The following is a 16,566-nucleotide window of genomic DNA, read 5'->3' as shown; positions in this document are numbered from 1 at the left end:
GCATCTGGCCTGGGAACGTTGCTAGGACCCTGTATAAAGAGTAGTGGAGTAAATGCAAATCACACACAGTGGGTGTAGTGGTTTTGTTTCTGGATTGGAATGTAAAACCAAGAAAGGAGAGATGAAAATAAAGATTTTACTGTACCTGGATCAGTCTATCTGCCAAGGCAGCGCTCTCCTAGGAGAGATCCAGACAGGGAAGGAAAGATGGAGAAGGAAAGAAAAAAAGAAAAAAAAAAAAGACACGACAATAACAAGGTCATCGCACAAGCGCTCCAACCACAGCTAGAAGCACAGAGGACAGTAAGACTTAGCAGCAGGAGGAGGAGAACCCAGCAGAGCCCAGTGAGATAAGTGCACCCAAGAAGAGAAGTTTTCTGTTCCAGCACAGTTAGGGGAGTCCAAACTTTTCACCCCACTACCTTTTGTTGCAAACAGTGGCAGTCTGCCAGGAGCCAGCCCACATCTGTACAGGAATTTGTCCAATAAGTGTCTCCCCCTTGATAGAAGACAAATTGCTCGCTGTATTCACCAGCAATAAACCTGCCATTGATTAGCTGGGTCTGAACCCTGCAATTCCAGGCGGACAGAGCGACTATGACTTAGAGTTTAGGGCCATATACTGCCTGCAGCCCTTGAAGATGTCCTCAGTGATAGTGTCCTATCAAGCTAGTAATTAGCAATGGAAAATCCATGAGAGCCAGAGTCCTTGACAGAGGACATCCCACCTGGAAAGAGATTACTAAACACTTGGTCTTGGCCAGTGCAGTCAAAGAGAGGACCTAGGATCTAGGGCCTGATTCTATAGAGGCGCTGAATGCCCACATTACCTACTGAGGTGGATGGGAGCTGCAGGTGCTCAGCACCTCTGAGGAGCAGGCCTATAGTGCCAGAGTGCAAGACAGCAGTGTGCACTGGCTAGTAGATGACCCTCGGTCATGCATGGGGCCAGGAAGCCCTAGGGTAATTAGGGATTCTCTGTTTCCATAGATTTCCTCTTTAAGCTTTATTTAAATCCATTTTGTAAGTTTGCTTTTTTAAACACAAGAACAAAGTAGTGTGAAGTATTTTACAGCAGGAGGCTGAGTGACAGAGTTAGAGGCTGAGGCATTAGACTCAATGGCAGGGCAACCAAATCAACTGCAGGCCAGGACAAGTAAGTTTTAAAAGCCACACTAAGTGTGGTCAATGCCATATGGGAAAAGAAATCAGGTACTCTGCTCAGTTCTAGAGATACCCTTTTACAAGTGACCGCAGTGTACCTTCAGGACTGGGTCTCTATTTGCATTTTATTCTGCAACTGAAGAATAAAAAAACCCCCAAACAATCTAAGCAGCAGTTCGGTGACCTGGCAAGTAAAACTAAAGCTTCAGAATCTCCTCCCGATCGCAAGACATTTGAACACACAAGCATTACTTTAATAGACACCCTGAAAGCATGCCCTGTCCCTGCCCTTTGACCGGACTCCAAAGTCTTCCTTTCGGAACCATCACTATTATTGACAGTGCATAGACTGACATGCCAGGCAGTGGTGTGAGCATATGCTGCTGCCTACACGGTTTGGGCTAATGGTTGCCTTTCCTGGGCATGCTTATGGTGAGCTGGGACAAGCAGCTGTGCAAGGCCTCGTTTTTGGTAGCCACGCTAGTCTGGAAGTGGAGGAGGTGGATTCGCACACGGCCCGGCACGCCCCTCACCTTCTCCAGGGTCTCGATCCGCTGCTTCAGGAGGCGGTTCTCAGTCCGGAGCCTCTGCAGAGGAAGAAGTGAGAGATCAGCAGGAGTTTCCAGTATGGAAGCCTGGCCTTATTAAATAGGTTGGGTCTGCCCTCTACTGGGGGATAACTGAAATCCCAGCTAATGCTGGGACCAGAGACCTAAAGAGACAACTGGGGTGGTGAAAACCCTTTGCCAGTGCTTTGAGATAGCTTCAAATTCAGGGATAAGAATGAAGGAGTAATCTTACATTTACACAGTGTCTTTCATTCCCTAGGAACCCAGATAGTATACACAGGGATCACCTCACTCATCTCTGAAGTGCAGTTGCCTCTGGGGTGGAATGTGGCAGCTATTTAACACTGTGCAGCACCACTGCACAAGAAATGAAGGGAGCAGCCACCTGAAGTTCCTGGGGGAATTGCAGTACCCAAGCGTAGTTAGCTACACAAATGTGAAAGGCCAGGTGGGAGAGGGGAGCATCTGTTCCAACTGGTCTAGCTTTGGTTAGCAATCCTGGAGAGCAGCACCAATAAGCAGCATAAGAGGCAATGATTTGATGAGCTCCCAGAGCTGAACTCAGGCGGCTCCCATAACCTTTCCCTCTATGTGCTGCTAGGATACATAGCGACACGAGGGAAGGAGGGCATGGAGCAAAGACAGGACTTACTTTGATCTCGATCTGCTCCTCCATCTCTTTGTTTTTGATTGCAGCATACTCCTTCTCCAGCCTGAGACAGACACGCAAGCCAGGTTGGATCTAACCTGCGTCAGCCCCTCCCCATCCCAGCAGAGCAACCAGGGTCAGTGGACACACCTTCAGAGGCCAGGAGCTAACAATCTAGACTGATACACAACTCCCCTGCGGTGTCTTGTACACAGTGCTGAGGCCCATGCAGCAACAGGCCATACTAAAGCTTCTGGGCACAATGGGACAAATGAGTGACTCTGAACTCAGGGTTTTACATATATGCTGATTTTAACAAACACACTGCTCTACCCACGTATGATATTTTTAAGGCCCCTAGCTGCATGGCTGGTGTCTTACACGCTCCTCAGCAACTTAAAGACCTGCCACTGACACCCCCAGTCCTCAGCTCCTGCTGCTTGCTCCTCAGTTGGAGTCACAAGCCCACAGAACGTGACATCCAGATCAGCTGATGAGCAGCAAAGTGGGCGGCCACAGGCCAAGGATCAGGATTCAGGGCGAGGAACGAGCAGCAGCACAAAAGGAATAGAAACCTTGTGTGCCCATGAGTGCCCGAGATTCTACTTCTTAAACCCGCCTCTCCAAACGATCCCCCCTGCTGCCGATTGAACCATTTGGCGAGGTTTTGCGGTTCTGCTGTTGGATAACAGTCTGTGTCTCAGCACTGTGTGCTCCCAAAGGGACTGTCCTTCCAGGCTGGTCTCCTGGGGAAGGAGACAGTTCTGCTCACTACTGTCAGGGCTGGGGAGACCCAGCCTGATCGAAGGACACTAGTCACTCAGTCAACTTACGATAAGGTAGAGAAGACACTGTAGGCTCCCTGGAGGGGGGAGGGGATAGCGAGTAACGAGTCCCTTAACTGAACTACGAGGAAAATTGGAATAGGCCAATTTTGCCTAATCTTTATCTTTCCATCTCCTGCACCCTCCTCCTTTGTCAAGCGTCAGGATGACTATCCCTGCTTCAGAGATTTGAAATGCAGGCCTCTATCTTCCAGGAGAAGAAGGCAGGAGGTCATAGTATTCCCTGCTTGCATGGCATGAGCTGGAAACTTGGGGAAAGCACTTCCTCAGATACACAAAATGCCCCGCCCAACTCCGCGCAAAGACAGGATGGCTCTGCTGCCATCAGCCTGCCTTGTCTCCATAGTGCAGAAAAGCTTTCATGGCCTCCCACAAGCCCATCAGACCTGCTGTCAGAGAAGGCAGTAATTCCCCTGTCATTAGTGAGTCCTCCCGCACAGCACTCACTCATCTCGCCTCTGTTTTCACTGCTGCTTGCTGTGTGGCTCTAATAAATAGCTAGAAGACCCTGTGACGTGCACTCCTATTCCATTCCCTGTCCTCCCACTTAAGACTAGCCCAGGATCCTCAAAGCAGCACAGACCAGGGAGGGGTTTTCCTGCCAGATGCCTGTCTCGTATGTTTCCCAGGGTGAGGGAACGAACTTACCTCTTCATTTTCTTGGGGTTGTATTTGACCTGATATGCCTTCAGGATCAACTTGTCAGGGCAGCTGTCAAACTGATGAGGAATCACTTTCTGGAAATACTGTGGGGAAGGGAGCAGAGGACAGGATGCATTTCTCTTGAGCCCCTTTTGAGCATCCTAATAAATTCTACCAAGTCTCCCCAAATCTTCTCCCAGCCTCTGAATTCAGCACTTGCTTCTCTCATGCCAGAGCAGACAGCCCAGCAACCCGTGTTCCCTGGGCTCCAGTGATTTCCAACCCTCTTGAGCAATCACTAGAAGTCTCTTACTTGTTGCTAATTTGGCATTTCTGACCTGAGTGTTTCGAGTGCACCTGTGGAATGTGGGACTTTTCCCGAGCAGCACTTGGGTATGTTCAGTATCTGGAAATTCTGAGGGGGGTAGATTACATCCCTCTCCCCATTTATGGCCCAGGATCATGGACAGGCAGCAGGAACAATGTGCCACTCTTGGCATTTTTATAGTGCTTATCTTCAAAGCACTTTACACTAGAGGGGTGAATTAGGGGAAACTCAGGCACAGACAGGTGGCGTGACTTGCAAGATCTGAGCTCCTGCACAAGAAAGGCGCAGGAGCCTATCTAATACTGCCAGCTCTGAACACACAGTGGATGTTCATGTATCTGGTCTCGGGACATCTCACATCCAATAGCACAGCTGAAAGTTACGCCTCGTACAGCTCCAAAACCTGAGTGCCCAGTTAGAGCCCAGGCTGCGGAAGGACTGAAAGGAAAAAAAAAATCACTCTGGCAACCTCAGCAGGCCTGAATGTTTTTTCACCTTCCGTCTTCACTGTCACAGACAGAACAGCGAGTTAGAACTGTAACTGCCTTTGGGCCAGGCTCACAGAGCCCAATTGTATTTAACACACTGATGCATTTTCTTGCCATGTCATTGTTCTATTCGCCCTTCCCACCACCAGCTGCTTGGACTCAACAGTGGGTCCCTTACAGCCAAGATGTTGGTACGGCATCGTCTGCAGTCTGAGCAGAACAAGAACCACAGGTTACAGGGCTGTGGCCTGGACTGTAAAATTAACCCTGTGCGTAGCACTGCTGGGATAAACTGTACACATTACAGGCAACTGTATTTCACGGGCTGTAGAATGAGGACTCTTTCCCATCTCACTTTTGAAACTGTGCCCGAGGAAAAAGGAAACTGCCTGCAGAAGTTGCTTAAACTCACTTTTCACAAAGATCTGGATTCAGGTTCTGGGCTAGAATGGAAGGAACTACAGGGCTGCAGGGTGTGAGAGATTGCTCAGACCTGTGGCCCACTGAGTTTCAGAAGCATGGCAGGATGGGACTCTTCACGGCTGGAAACACACCAGTGCTACACAGAGCAGGGTCACACCACAAGAGCTCAAGGCCACTCTGCACTGATGCATAGGCCAGCCAGTAGGAAGTGGGCTGGCCTTGGGAGTTATACTGGGCATGGCCAGCCAATCACAGCTCAACAGGATTACGGGGCTCTTTCTAATACAACTGCATGGCTGAAGTATAAACCCCCCCAGAGGGCCATTTGAGTGCAATGCGGAGCTGCTCTGACCTGTGACATCCCCTCCATATCCAGCTGCATCAGCTCTGCCTGGTTGAACTGCAGGAGGGCCATCCCCACACGGAACACAATCTCCAGCCCCTATGGCAAAGCACAGAGAAGACTGAGCCCCAGACAAGGCTCATGCGGCATTTGAGAGTGTAATTAAAGTTAGGTGCCTAAGTTCTGACATGCAGAGAGAAGAGGGACAGGGAAAGGCACCCAGGGCCTGATTCACATTTACAGCAAGACCCGATATCACTCTGGCAATGAAAAGAGCCTTAAAATAAATGTAATTTAGGCCGACAGTAAGCTCCCTTTATCCTGCCAGGGCAAGGACAACACAGGAACTTAGCGTCAGAGCCACACAAAGAAGGCTTTAGCATAACTGAGAATTAGACCCTGAATTTCTCGAGGGTCACACTTCAACATGAAAGGAAAAGGTGTCCATCTTTTCCCAGTGAAACCACCCAAAAACCTCACTGGGGGAAAAGCTGTGTCAATTTCCTCAGGGTCAGATACAAGTTAAAGCTTGCGTCTCATATTTGTGCTTACTGCATGGGGGAGCCAAACTCTGACCAGCTCAGTGATTCATAAAGGCAACTTGCCAGGCTCAGGGAGGGCCAACAACTAACCTGAGGAAGATGGGCATATGAAAAATGCCTCATCCTGAATGCAGGCCCAGTAAGCCAGGCCCCTCGGCTCAAGAAGGCTGACTAGGACTTGTCTGCCCAGAACTCTATGTGTTGCTGTTTGGCCACCACTAGCATAGCAATGACTCCAATTTACACACACAGAAGAGCTAGCCTACACATATGGCCCAAGGATACTTCTGCTACATACGGCCAGATTCTGTGAGGAGGTCGAAAGTGCAGTATGGGGCCCCTGCCACTAAGTTATTCCCCTTGCTGGGCCCTCAGGGCCAATCATTGCTGATTTTCAGTGTAATCAGGCAACAGGTTTTTAAACACTTTAGGCACCGTGTGGCAGAGAAACTCCCTTCTTATTTTGCAAGGCAGCCATGCAAGCTCTAATGAGGTTTTTCTATTCAAGAAAATGCAGCTGTTTTCTTTAAAATGATTTATCTTGTCCTCGGTTAATCCCTCCTAATGCTGGCATCAGTGCATTTGATCATTGCACTGAGAAAAGCAGCTGCTCCCCTCGGTATCAGAAATCCCTGTGTGCCCACGCCCACCCTCATGCCCCCAGTCCCCCTGGCTTGAAGTGCTTTACCTCATACATGAAGATGTCAAACACGCGAGTGGCCACGGGCAGAGGGAAGGTTGTGAGGAAGAGGGTGAGAAACCAGGACGACGAGTACATAGAGGTGAGGAAGCTCTGGGAGCGGAAGTGAATGTTCAGCTCAGGCAGCTGCTCCTGAATATACGAGAAAGACACAGCAGACATTTTACTACTGCTGCTAATTACAGCCAACTGGGTTCCACCATCCCCTCTGGGATAAGGGATTCTCTTGGCCGGAGGAGGCTCTGAACTATCAGAGCTAAGGACGCCATTGTAGGAACCAACCCATTAGCCGCTCCCAGGGGCAATTAGCTCATTTAGGCTCTGGTCTTCTCTAACACTCACAGGGGAATCTGGAAAGGAGCCAGGCTTCTCCAGCCCAGATTCACAGATCCTGATGTGTACAAAGAAACCACTGGCCAGTTTCCCACAGTTAAACTGCTACTACTTTGGATCACATGGTCTTTGTGTCTGGCCTCCAGCGAGGAGAGCCAGGTGACAGTATTTACCTGCAGCATGTACTCAAACTGGTAAATGCAGAGGCCTAGCTCGGCCATGCTGGGTTTGAATAGCTCTCGTAATCGGTACTCCTGCATCAGCCGCACAAACACACAGAAAGCCTCTTCCTCGGGCATCTGCAGGTTCAAAACGAGACAAATCCCACATTAGTCTCTCAACAGAGCTCAGCCCAGAACCGACCCAGAACGCTGCTCCAGCATAGATCAAACACTTCTGTTATGAGAAGTGCAGCAGCTTCATGTAGAACAAAGCTTTGCATTTCGGTTTAACTGATTCCTGACACTTCTGGGCAGTGATCATGTGGAAGCAGCAGAATTATACAGGAAAACGGCTTGGCCAGCCAGCGCTTACATAAAACGCATTCCCAGCGGAGAACATAATCCCAGTCATGTACAGAGTAGTACCTTGCCATACTGGGCCCTCTTCTCCCTGGTATGTCTATATTGATCTTACATGTCAGTTATACATAGCATCCCATAAGTTTACGCTACACTTTACAGATTAGTCTGATCCACAGACTAAAAAGGTGACAGGGAGGCCCAATGGCTTTTCTCCACCTACCCTCCTTTAATGCCTGGTTTTAGGGATCACTGGTGTGAGGTAAGGGTCAAAACAGGCAATGAGGAAACAAAGGAGTGTTCAAAACTTTGCCAAGAGGTTCGTTGATTCTAAGAGGAAGCAACTAAGTGCACGGCCAGATGCCATAAGTCTGCTCATTCTGTGAAAAGTTTGAGAGGCATTTCTAGCACTGCTTAACAACAAAACAAGTATTAAATTTTCATCTATAAAAATCCTTCCTTAAACACTCTAAGGAGTATGCTTCATAGGGGGAGGTGGGGTTTTAAACAGGCTTTGCTTTGTTACACAGATGCAGGAAGATTGCCATATTTTATGCTCAGCTTTATATGTCAGTGGAAAATTCCTGTTCCCTAAAAATGGCACTCTGGCACTAGAGAGGGGACACTTTCCAGAAATGGCAGAGAACTAGAAAAGAGTCAGCACAGCTCACGTTGGCTGCATTCACAGTCCAGAAGGTCACTAACTGTTCCCAGGGTTTGCATTTGCACTGACAGTGCAGTAAGCAGTACGGGTCCTTCGGGTGAGCCATTGAATAAAGTCCCTTCTGCCAAGTCTCTGGGGGAAGTTAAAGATCCTGTGGCATTTCCCCAGCAATGAATTGCTCTGGGAAGAGCTTTGGGCTAGCAGCTTTGGTGGCACAGCTGCTGCATAATCTTATACTACATGATCTCCTCTCGCACCAACCTGCATCAACAGCAATCCCACGATGAATGCGCTGCCCTGACAATATCCAACCTCACGGTCCACTAGGGAATAAGCCTGAAAGAGAGAGGGCTTGAGTATGATGCAGGCAGGGATATCCTTTCTAGAGTCCTGCCAAGGAACTACAGAGCTCTGATGTTACAAGAGATAATTACTTAGAAGAGAGCATAAGGGCAAGGAGAATGGCACCAAAACCAAGAGGCATAGGGGTTGGAGGCCAGAGGAAGGAACTTTGGAATGGATGCTTCTTGTTAGGACTGGGAAGTAGCTTAAGTATTACTGTGCAACCCACACACCCGCCCCCTCCCACAACAGAAATGTATCCCAGATGAAATTATGCCCGCAGCGTGCCCTCTTGAGCCCAGGGACTGCAGCACACGTCACGCTTTAACTACTACAAAGCTGCATTAACGCTCTACAGCAGAGCTCTGATAAGAGACAGAACCTGTATCAACATCCAGTTACTGTCAGAAAAGCAACTACGTAGAAACAATGCACTTGCCAAACACACATGGGACAGGTAACAGTCATATATGCCCCCACTGCGGCCATATGGACTCCAATGAGATTCCATCAGAGAACCATAGCACAAATAGCGCACTCTCTGCAGGTGTGTAAGAATTGATTTCTCAGAACATAATGCAGTTACCATTACGCATTTAAATTAAATCCACAGAAAACTTCAATGGGAGGATGGGAACAATCTGTGCCTTTCCCACAACATGTATTCAAAAGATATGAGAAAAATTAAATAGAAAGAACAAACAAGCTGAAGGCCATAATCAGACATAGCCTGGGGCATAGAGATTGGGTCTCATTAACATTAAAGGGTTCTGTTCTCTCCTTAAGCCAGGTCCCTAACAGCCCCTAATGAGAATGAGAAGGAGTTAGTATGTCCCAACAAGGAAAGAAACCTGCCTGCATAGCAAAGTAACTCAAAGTCAGATTCATATCCTGAAAGCTTGAGAGAATTGCTGTGAAATGCATGTGGAGACAAACTTAATATTACTGGCCTATCTAAGCTGCCTCCTGGTGATGGTCAATATGATTGTGATGAACGTGTCATTTGTGATACCAGTAGCCTCTGGGATGTAGGGCTGAAAGAAATAGCTACTGAAGGACAGAAAGAAGAGTGATGCATTATAAATGTGAGATGCCATATTTATTGTCCCTCAAGGGTTCCCAGATCATGTTTGCTCAATTCCCAGCACTAAGTTTATTTACATTTCTGTAACCACCAGTGCTTGCATACACTCAGCAGGAGATGACATTCAAGAGGGTTCTCCCTGCCTCCATCCACCCTTGGTCCCAGTAACAGATTTTACAGTTGGCATTTACCAGACAATATTGTTGATGCATGAGGCAGAATCCAGCTTGTTCTTCCATAGCTGGCTTGGCTCCTTCGGGACTGTGTGGTGTTTCCACAGAAGTCTCAAATTGGTGCTTAGGCCACATGAAGTGAGTCTGTGGGCTCGACTGGTTTGTGGTAGACTATCAGGCACATCCCAGAAGCCACCACTGCAACTGGCCCTGTTTGGGAGCCTCAGAACCAACCACTGAATGGGCTATGGAGACCAGACACCCCTGAAGTCCCTTGAGAGTCCTTCCAGAACAAGGTAGCACATTGGCTGGGTAAGTTGGTACAGTGGCTGCCCATGGTGCATCCCTGTTCTTGGTGAGATAATATCTAACTCTTCCACAGCACTTTTAGAATAGATCATAGATCTCAAAGTATTTTAGAAGACTTCAAACTTCACCTTTGCATTCCAGAGGAATGGATGTGCTTTCATCCATTATTGAATCATTGAGATACTTTGCTGATATGCCACCAAAACCATAATTTTGACAAAGAAAAATGAGGCGCTTTAAACCTCTATACACAGCCCTCCACTGTATTTACGCAACAAGAGATAAGAACCGACACCCAGGCTGTGGCAAAGGCCCTGAGAAACGTATTAAAGGGAAATTGCCTCTCCTTTCTCATATGCTTTATTAGCCCCCTCTTTCTAAGGCCATTTTCCTTATTTGAATGTCTCTTTCAAACTGTCTTTAACAGGCAAAAGACATTCAGAGTTTTAAGGGGAAAAAATGCTGCAGCGATTTGCAGTCAACCGTGTGTTTTCATTTAATACATCTTCACAGCTAGATCAATTGGGTATACAGGGTCCCTTCTTATGCCATCTCCCTAAGTCAGATGAAACTGACAAGTCACCCAGGTTCCTGATAGCCCTGCGAGACCCATAGTTACAGCAGAGCCACCTGGATACTAGTCTTCCTCATATATCCTCCCTGGGGAGGATATAAGAGTAGGAGGAAGAAAGTTCCCTGGCAGAAGTTGTAAAACTGGTAACAAAGTCTTGTTTGACCCTGTCTCCAGCTTCTCGCTGATGGGTCAGGTTAGTATGAAAATGATGGGGAAGACAGATGGAAGAGGATACTCTATGGAGAACACTCTGTAGCCCAGACCCCTGGAATATTTAGCGATATCAGCCCCCAACATCTTTGATACCCAGCCAATACAAGCTTCTTCAAGCAAGAGAAACTTATTCTCAGGATCCTCCAGATAGCATCCCCTGCCTGGTGCTATTCTTCTCTCTGGTGCTGCCACTCCCTCCTCCCCAGTAGGAAGTGCCTGTATTTGTAGGGCCCAGACCCAGAGCTCTGACTCCCAGCGTGCTTTGCTGAAGACTAATAGCCAGGGCTCCCTCCCCTGTTCGAACAGTGAGTGAAAACAGCTGGACCACACCCTAACCTGAGTTACAAACTCTCTTCAGCCTACTTCCTGGTAAGACTCGCTTCTTACAGGGCTTGGGGATTTTCGTTTTACCTTCGCCCCCATCCCACGTGAGACTTTACTCGGTCACAGACGTGTCATTCAAGCCTGTGAAATGGAACTTGCGTAGCTTCCACTGAGTCACTTTTCTGACTGTAACCCCACTTTGAGAGTGCAGTGCTTGCATTGTATGCTACCATACACATTGTTCTCATAAACTAGATGCTGTCCTCCAATGTGACCATTACAGGCGGCTCCTTGTTACCTTCATGACATTGAAAAGGACCTCTTGGCCTAAGCTGTCCTGTCCCTTAAAGAACTCATGCTCCGGGTACGTGCGGGCTATGTCCCTCCGGATCAGCTTCTCGCAGGGGGAAGACATCTTCAGCAGCTCTGAATACTGGTTCTTGACAGGCATGTCTGTGGCACTGCACAGAAGCTGCCATACGATGGCTCGGAAGTGGTGTGGGATTCCTTTCCGTATCAGCTCCTGGTGAGAAGGAAGGCATGGCAGATAGTGAGCTGGCATGGGAGAATGTTTCACAGTCTTGGTATTTTATATGGCCCCACTTTGTGCCACAAGGGGTGAATGGGCTTCAATCCTCTGCATGAGCTTGTGCTGATGTGCTTGCTGGCAAAGGCCTGGGATGGTGCACTTGTGATTGAGATGTGTGGATATGGGGGTGAGTAGGGGAAGAATGTCTGTGGCAAGTCCTAGGACAGGGTTAAAGCCACAGAGGAAATCAAACCGCCTTTGATCCTGAAAAGGATCTCCAGTGCTGCTGAGAAGGAGCTTGGGAGGGGGAGTCGAGGGGGGGATGGATGTCTGTGCTATCAGTGTCTCAATTTCTCTCCAACCTGCACTCTTTCCTCACCTTCAGCAGTTTCTCCTTCTTCTTCCGCCATTCGTCCCATTCGTTGACGATCCTCCCCCATAGGATCCAGGTGTCCTCCTCGAGGTGGCTCAGGTTGGAAGAGGCTGAGGAGCTGGAGACTAAGGAAGAGCCGCTGTTCCTGCGAGAGCCATTCATGGAGCGCATGGACTTGGAATCTGCCTCCAGCAGCCTGCAAGAGATGCCATCAGCATGGTGAGAGCGTAGCTACCGCCACCCCTTCCCAGCTTCCACGAAGCAAAGCCACAAAGCAACCGTCCCAAGCCACACAGAGAGACCACCAGAGCAAGTCTGTCCCCTCGCTGCTCTACATCAGAGCATGCATGGCGCGAACACTCCTCATCCAAAGAGAAAGCTCCTCTGCAGGAAGAAGGGCTATTAAAGCCACCTACCTCTGCAGCAAAGGCAGAAGCAGAAGGGAGAGTTTAATGTGTTATGTTACTTTTAAAAATAAGAGTTCAAGTTTGTGTGTTTCAGGAAGTGATTCAGACTCCAAGATTCCCCCATGGAACACGGACGTTCTTTGTCAGAGGATCTTTTAAGAATAAAGTTTAACCCAACTTGCGCAATAGGGGCTTTCTGAGGGGGAATTCACACCGGGAGTGCATCAGAGTCCAGAGTAAACCCTTTGTACTCGGATCTTAGGCTCTGTTAATGTCCAATTTACACTCTTTAACCCTTCTTGTCTTCTATTTCAAAGAAAGACACCTGCCTTTAAATACAGTCAGAATTAGAAGGCAACCTGAACTCCAGTATGTCACCTTTTGTAAGTCACTCTAATAATTTGTTTTGATAGACCCCCATAGCCAGATTAAGAAGGGTATTCACCACATTAGTACCTTTACAAATATATTTATTTAATGTAAACTTGAACGTTATGTTATGTTGTTAGAATACAACATAGTAACCATTCAGGTTTACATTTAACAAGAGTAGCTGAGATCAGCCTACATACAACATGGCCGAGTTCACTTATTCCTGACTCCTGAGCCCTTCATCTCACAACCCTAAAGCTAGGGGCCTTTGCATTTAATTGCCTAGGAAAACAGAAGTCTGGAGGTAATCAGTGCACACGCTTTCCAAGCTCTTCTGTGGCTTTATGTATTCTTGCTCCACTGCTGAGCTTCTATCCCCCTGAAGGAATTCTGATTAAACTTAAAAAGGTAAAAAAACTGTGTTTGGGCTAAGACCAAAGTAAAAGGTATCAGGCCAAAAGGTGAATGATTCAGAGAGTGATGACCCTGGACTACATGGTACTGTGAGAACTGAAGCTGTTTGGAGAGCTTATATAGCAGGTATTATCCAAATCCTATTAGAATAAGGATCACAGTCCCTTTGACTGCATATGTCTAAAGCACTTAGCACACCTGGGCCCCAATCCTGGCTAGGTCTAGCGCAGTATTAAATTATAATTCCCATTTTAAGTTATGATGCCACCAGGTGGCCATTTCAAATAATTGCAGGCTACACCATGTAAATCAATCAGCATAGGTCTACTGAACTCAATAGAAATAGGGCATTTTTTAATCAGCTGAAGTTCTGGCCCTACATTTCAGGATACCAAAATGTTTTACAAACAAACCACATGCAGTGTTGTTGCAGACCTGTTGGTCCGACAATATTAGAGGGACAAGGTGGGTGAGAATGTCTTTTACTAGCATAACTTGTGTTGGTGAGAGAGGCAAGCTTTCAAGCTTACAGAGAGCTCTTCCTTAGGTCTGGGAAATTTAAGCAAATTCATAACTTTGCTAGACATTAAAAATTGAACTGATACACTGGATTTATGGTTTATTACAACAATCATCAGGAGGTGTTAACAGGTCACTTCAACCTGAATGATCTCTTGACATGTGTTAACTACTTATGCTAAACAATCTGTTCCACCTTGTATTTAGGCCTAAGGCCTTGTCTACAGTAACATCTATTCCGGCCAAACTTTTGTTGCTCAGGGGTGTGGAAAAAAAAACAACTACACCCTGAGCGACGTAAGTTTTGCCAGCATAAGCGTTTGTGTGGACAGCGTTACGTTGGTGGGAGAGCATCTCCCCCTAGACATAGCTACTTCTGCTTGTTTTGGTGGTTTCATTATGTCGGCAGGAGAGCTCTCCCCCGTCGACAAAACGTGGCTACGTGAGCGTTCTTATAGCGGCACAGCTGGATCGATGTAGCTGTGCTGCTGTAAGTTTTCAGTGTAGACTAGGTTACAAGGAAACTGAAAGGCAAAGCAAGAAGAGAGCTCTTCACCTTTCAGTGAAATATTACCTCCCCTGGGATGGGACAGAGCAGATAATTAACAGCACACAACTACACTGTGCTACAGTTTAGAGCAGGAAACGAAGATGAGCTACAAATTAAACTGCATAGGTAGTTTGAGGCATGCAAGATGCAGAACCAAATTGGTAACCGGGCCAGGACTACAAGAGATATCACCCCAGTTCTTGCTAGAAGTACTATGTATCTTCAGCCACCACAAGCAGTCAGGATTCTGCTTTCCATTTCATCTAAACACAGTCATTGTTCAAAGTAGCTGGACCCTTAGCAAGATTCTGCATTTTCTCCCTCCTGTCACTCAGGCAATAGATCTTACAGATGCTCTTGTTTCCTTTTAAACATTCAACATCTAAGAAATCGGACGTGCACCCCCTCAGAGCAATCAGAGAAGGAAGGAAATCTACAACTGAGTTACAGACTCAGATGCCTATTGTGGCAGAAATGGGCAATGAAAGTGGCTTTTGTTATCTGGTGCACAAAAGCCAGGGCTGTGCAGAGTGACTTCCTGATTTGAGACTAATAGTTACTCTTAACACAATATTAAAAACAAGAAATTAATGAACCTGAACAGAAAAGGAATCTCCCTTTCCTGAAATACTCAGTCAAACTTTAAGAAAAGTCACTTTCTTGATTAAAAGAACATGGCATATTATGGGGCTGAATAGGACACAGAGAGAAGCAAAATGGAGGCAGTTTCAGTGCAGAGGGAATACAGTATTGTTTCAGAGGACATTCTAAAAGATGGGGAAGGATATTGAATCTGGTGCTTTTCTGAATGTCTATTCCCCCTGCCAACAGCTGCACCTTTCTGCTTTTAAGTTCAGCTGGCAAAGTTACGCCATTTTTGGATTCAGTGTCATTAAGTTAGGGACTGATTGATTGGCTGCTGAGGAACAGGGAAAGAAAAGTCTGAGGAAACAGGATGATCAGGACCTGACATTGTCATTGTCTCCTATCCTTTTCCTCACACTGTGTAATTCCCCCTACCCCCCAACCACAAACTGCATCCCCCAGTCTTCACCCAGTTGATAGGAACCAAAGCACAATTAGAGATCTATGAGAAGCATTTGCTTTTGAGGCCTGGATTCTTTAAGGACAGAGAGACTCAGGCTGAATTGTTTGCTAGAGTGCCCTCCTCCTATAGGGAGAAGGTCAGCGTCTCACTCACAGTGAAAGGATGGAAAATGGCATTAATAGGGTCAGGGCTGGAACTATGCAAAGCCAACAGACGCAGCAGATTCCAAGGCCAAAAAGGGACCATTGTGATCATCTAGTCTGACCTCCTACAACAGATCATGGAACTTCCTCAAAGTAATTCGGTCGCCCTCAGCATGGGTTTACACAACAGACCTCAATAGAGAAACTGTTACACTAGGGAAAAAAATCTCACCTGGAGAATGAGAAGAGGCCTGGGAATGGAACTCAGGTTGGCCATGGGGCCAATATGCTGTGTTGATTCTGAATGCACATACTGGGATTCACATTGCTCTAATGGGATGCAGTGCTGGGCTCTCTCCCAGAATCTCCTGTTAGCAGCATATGCTTCTTGCCAAGTCTGAGTACAGGATAATCAATTACTTGCTTAGCTCATCTCCACTGCACAGTTTATCAACGGAGATAAAAGTTTTATACCAATTACTTTTACACTTCAAAAATTGCACTTAAGAACATGAAGGTTTTTTTTTTGTTTTTTGTTTTTTTTTTATTAAACAAGAATTATTTGGGCCATCTTTTGACGAGGGTAAGATACAGCACATGGTGCTATTTCAGATGGCCAGTTTCTTCCCAACACTGCTTTGAAACCAAGATATTATTTGAATGTTGGTCCTCTGCAGATAGTTCAAGGAAATCTGTCTTCAACAGATCCTTTAACTCAGGGGTGGGGAACCCTGCCGCCGTCTGCCCATTTTCAGCGGGGGGGAGGGGGGAGAGTCCAGAGGCGGTTACTGCCCCACAGACCCCTGCGGACACTGCAAAACCACGCCGCCGAAAAGGCGGAAACGGCGGCGGCATTTTGGCAGCGGGCACCGCCCCACACGTAACTGTGCCGCCGCTGAATCCCCCCCCGTCGCCGAATCCCCGCCCGCCGCCAGGGCCACCATCAGGCCCTTGGCAACAAAAAGGTTCCCCACCCCTGCT

At 47.3% G+C, this 16,566-nt stretch overlaps 1 protein-coding gene across 1 annotated transcript in view; it reads right to left on the bottom strand.

Annotated features, from left to right (window-relative positions):
• The window catches only part of LOC137147937 (EVI5-like protein), a gene marked incomplete at its 3' end in the record, with an annotated part of 50,566 nt that overhangs the window by 19,300 nt on the left and 14,700 nt on the right, over positions 1–16,566 (bottom strand). Inside the window, exons 3-12 of the mRNA XM_067540358.1 lie at positions 12,139–12,328; positions 11,529–11,753; positions 8,473–8,547; positions 7,200–7,325; positions 6,682–6,825; positions 5,461–5,550; positions 3,876–3,973; positions 2,386–2,446; positions 1,698–1,751; positions 146–178 (exon numbers count right to left, since the gene is read on the bottom strand). Coding sequence (XP_067396459.1) covers positions 146–178; positions 1,698–1,751; positions 2,386–2,446; positions 3,876–3,973; positions 5,461–5,550; positions 6,682–6,825; positions 7,200–7,325; positions 8,473–8,547; positions 11,529–11,753; positions 12,139–12,328 — 1,096 coding nt within the window. The remainder of the gene's footprint in view (positions 1–145; positions 179–1,697; positions 1,752–2,385; positions 2,447–3,875; positions 3,974–5,460; positions 5,551–6,681; positions 6,826–7,199; positions 7,326–8,472; positions 8,548–11,528; positions 11,754–12,138; positions 12,329–16,566) is intronic.

The sequence above is a fragment of the Emydura macquarii genome, unplaced genomic scaffold (assembly GCF_026122565.2).
Source record: "Emydura macquarii macquarii isolate MOO-44397 ecotype Brisbane River unplaced genomic scaffold, CSIRO-AGI_Emac_v2 contig_581, whole genome shotgun sequence".
NCBI lineage: Eukaryota > Metazoa > Chordata > Testudines > Chelidae > Emydura > Emydura macquarii.
The sequence above is the reverse complement of the archived record's forward strand: the minus strand, read 5'-3'. Positions and strand labels throughout refer to the sequence as shown.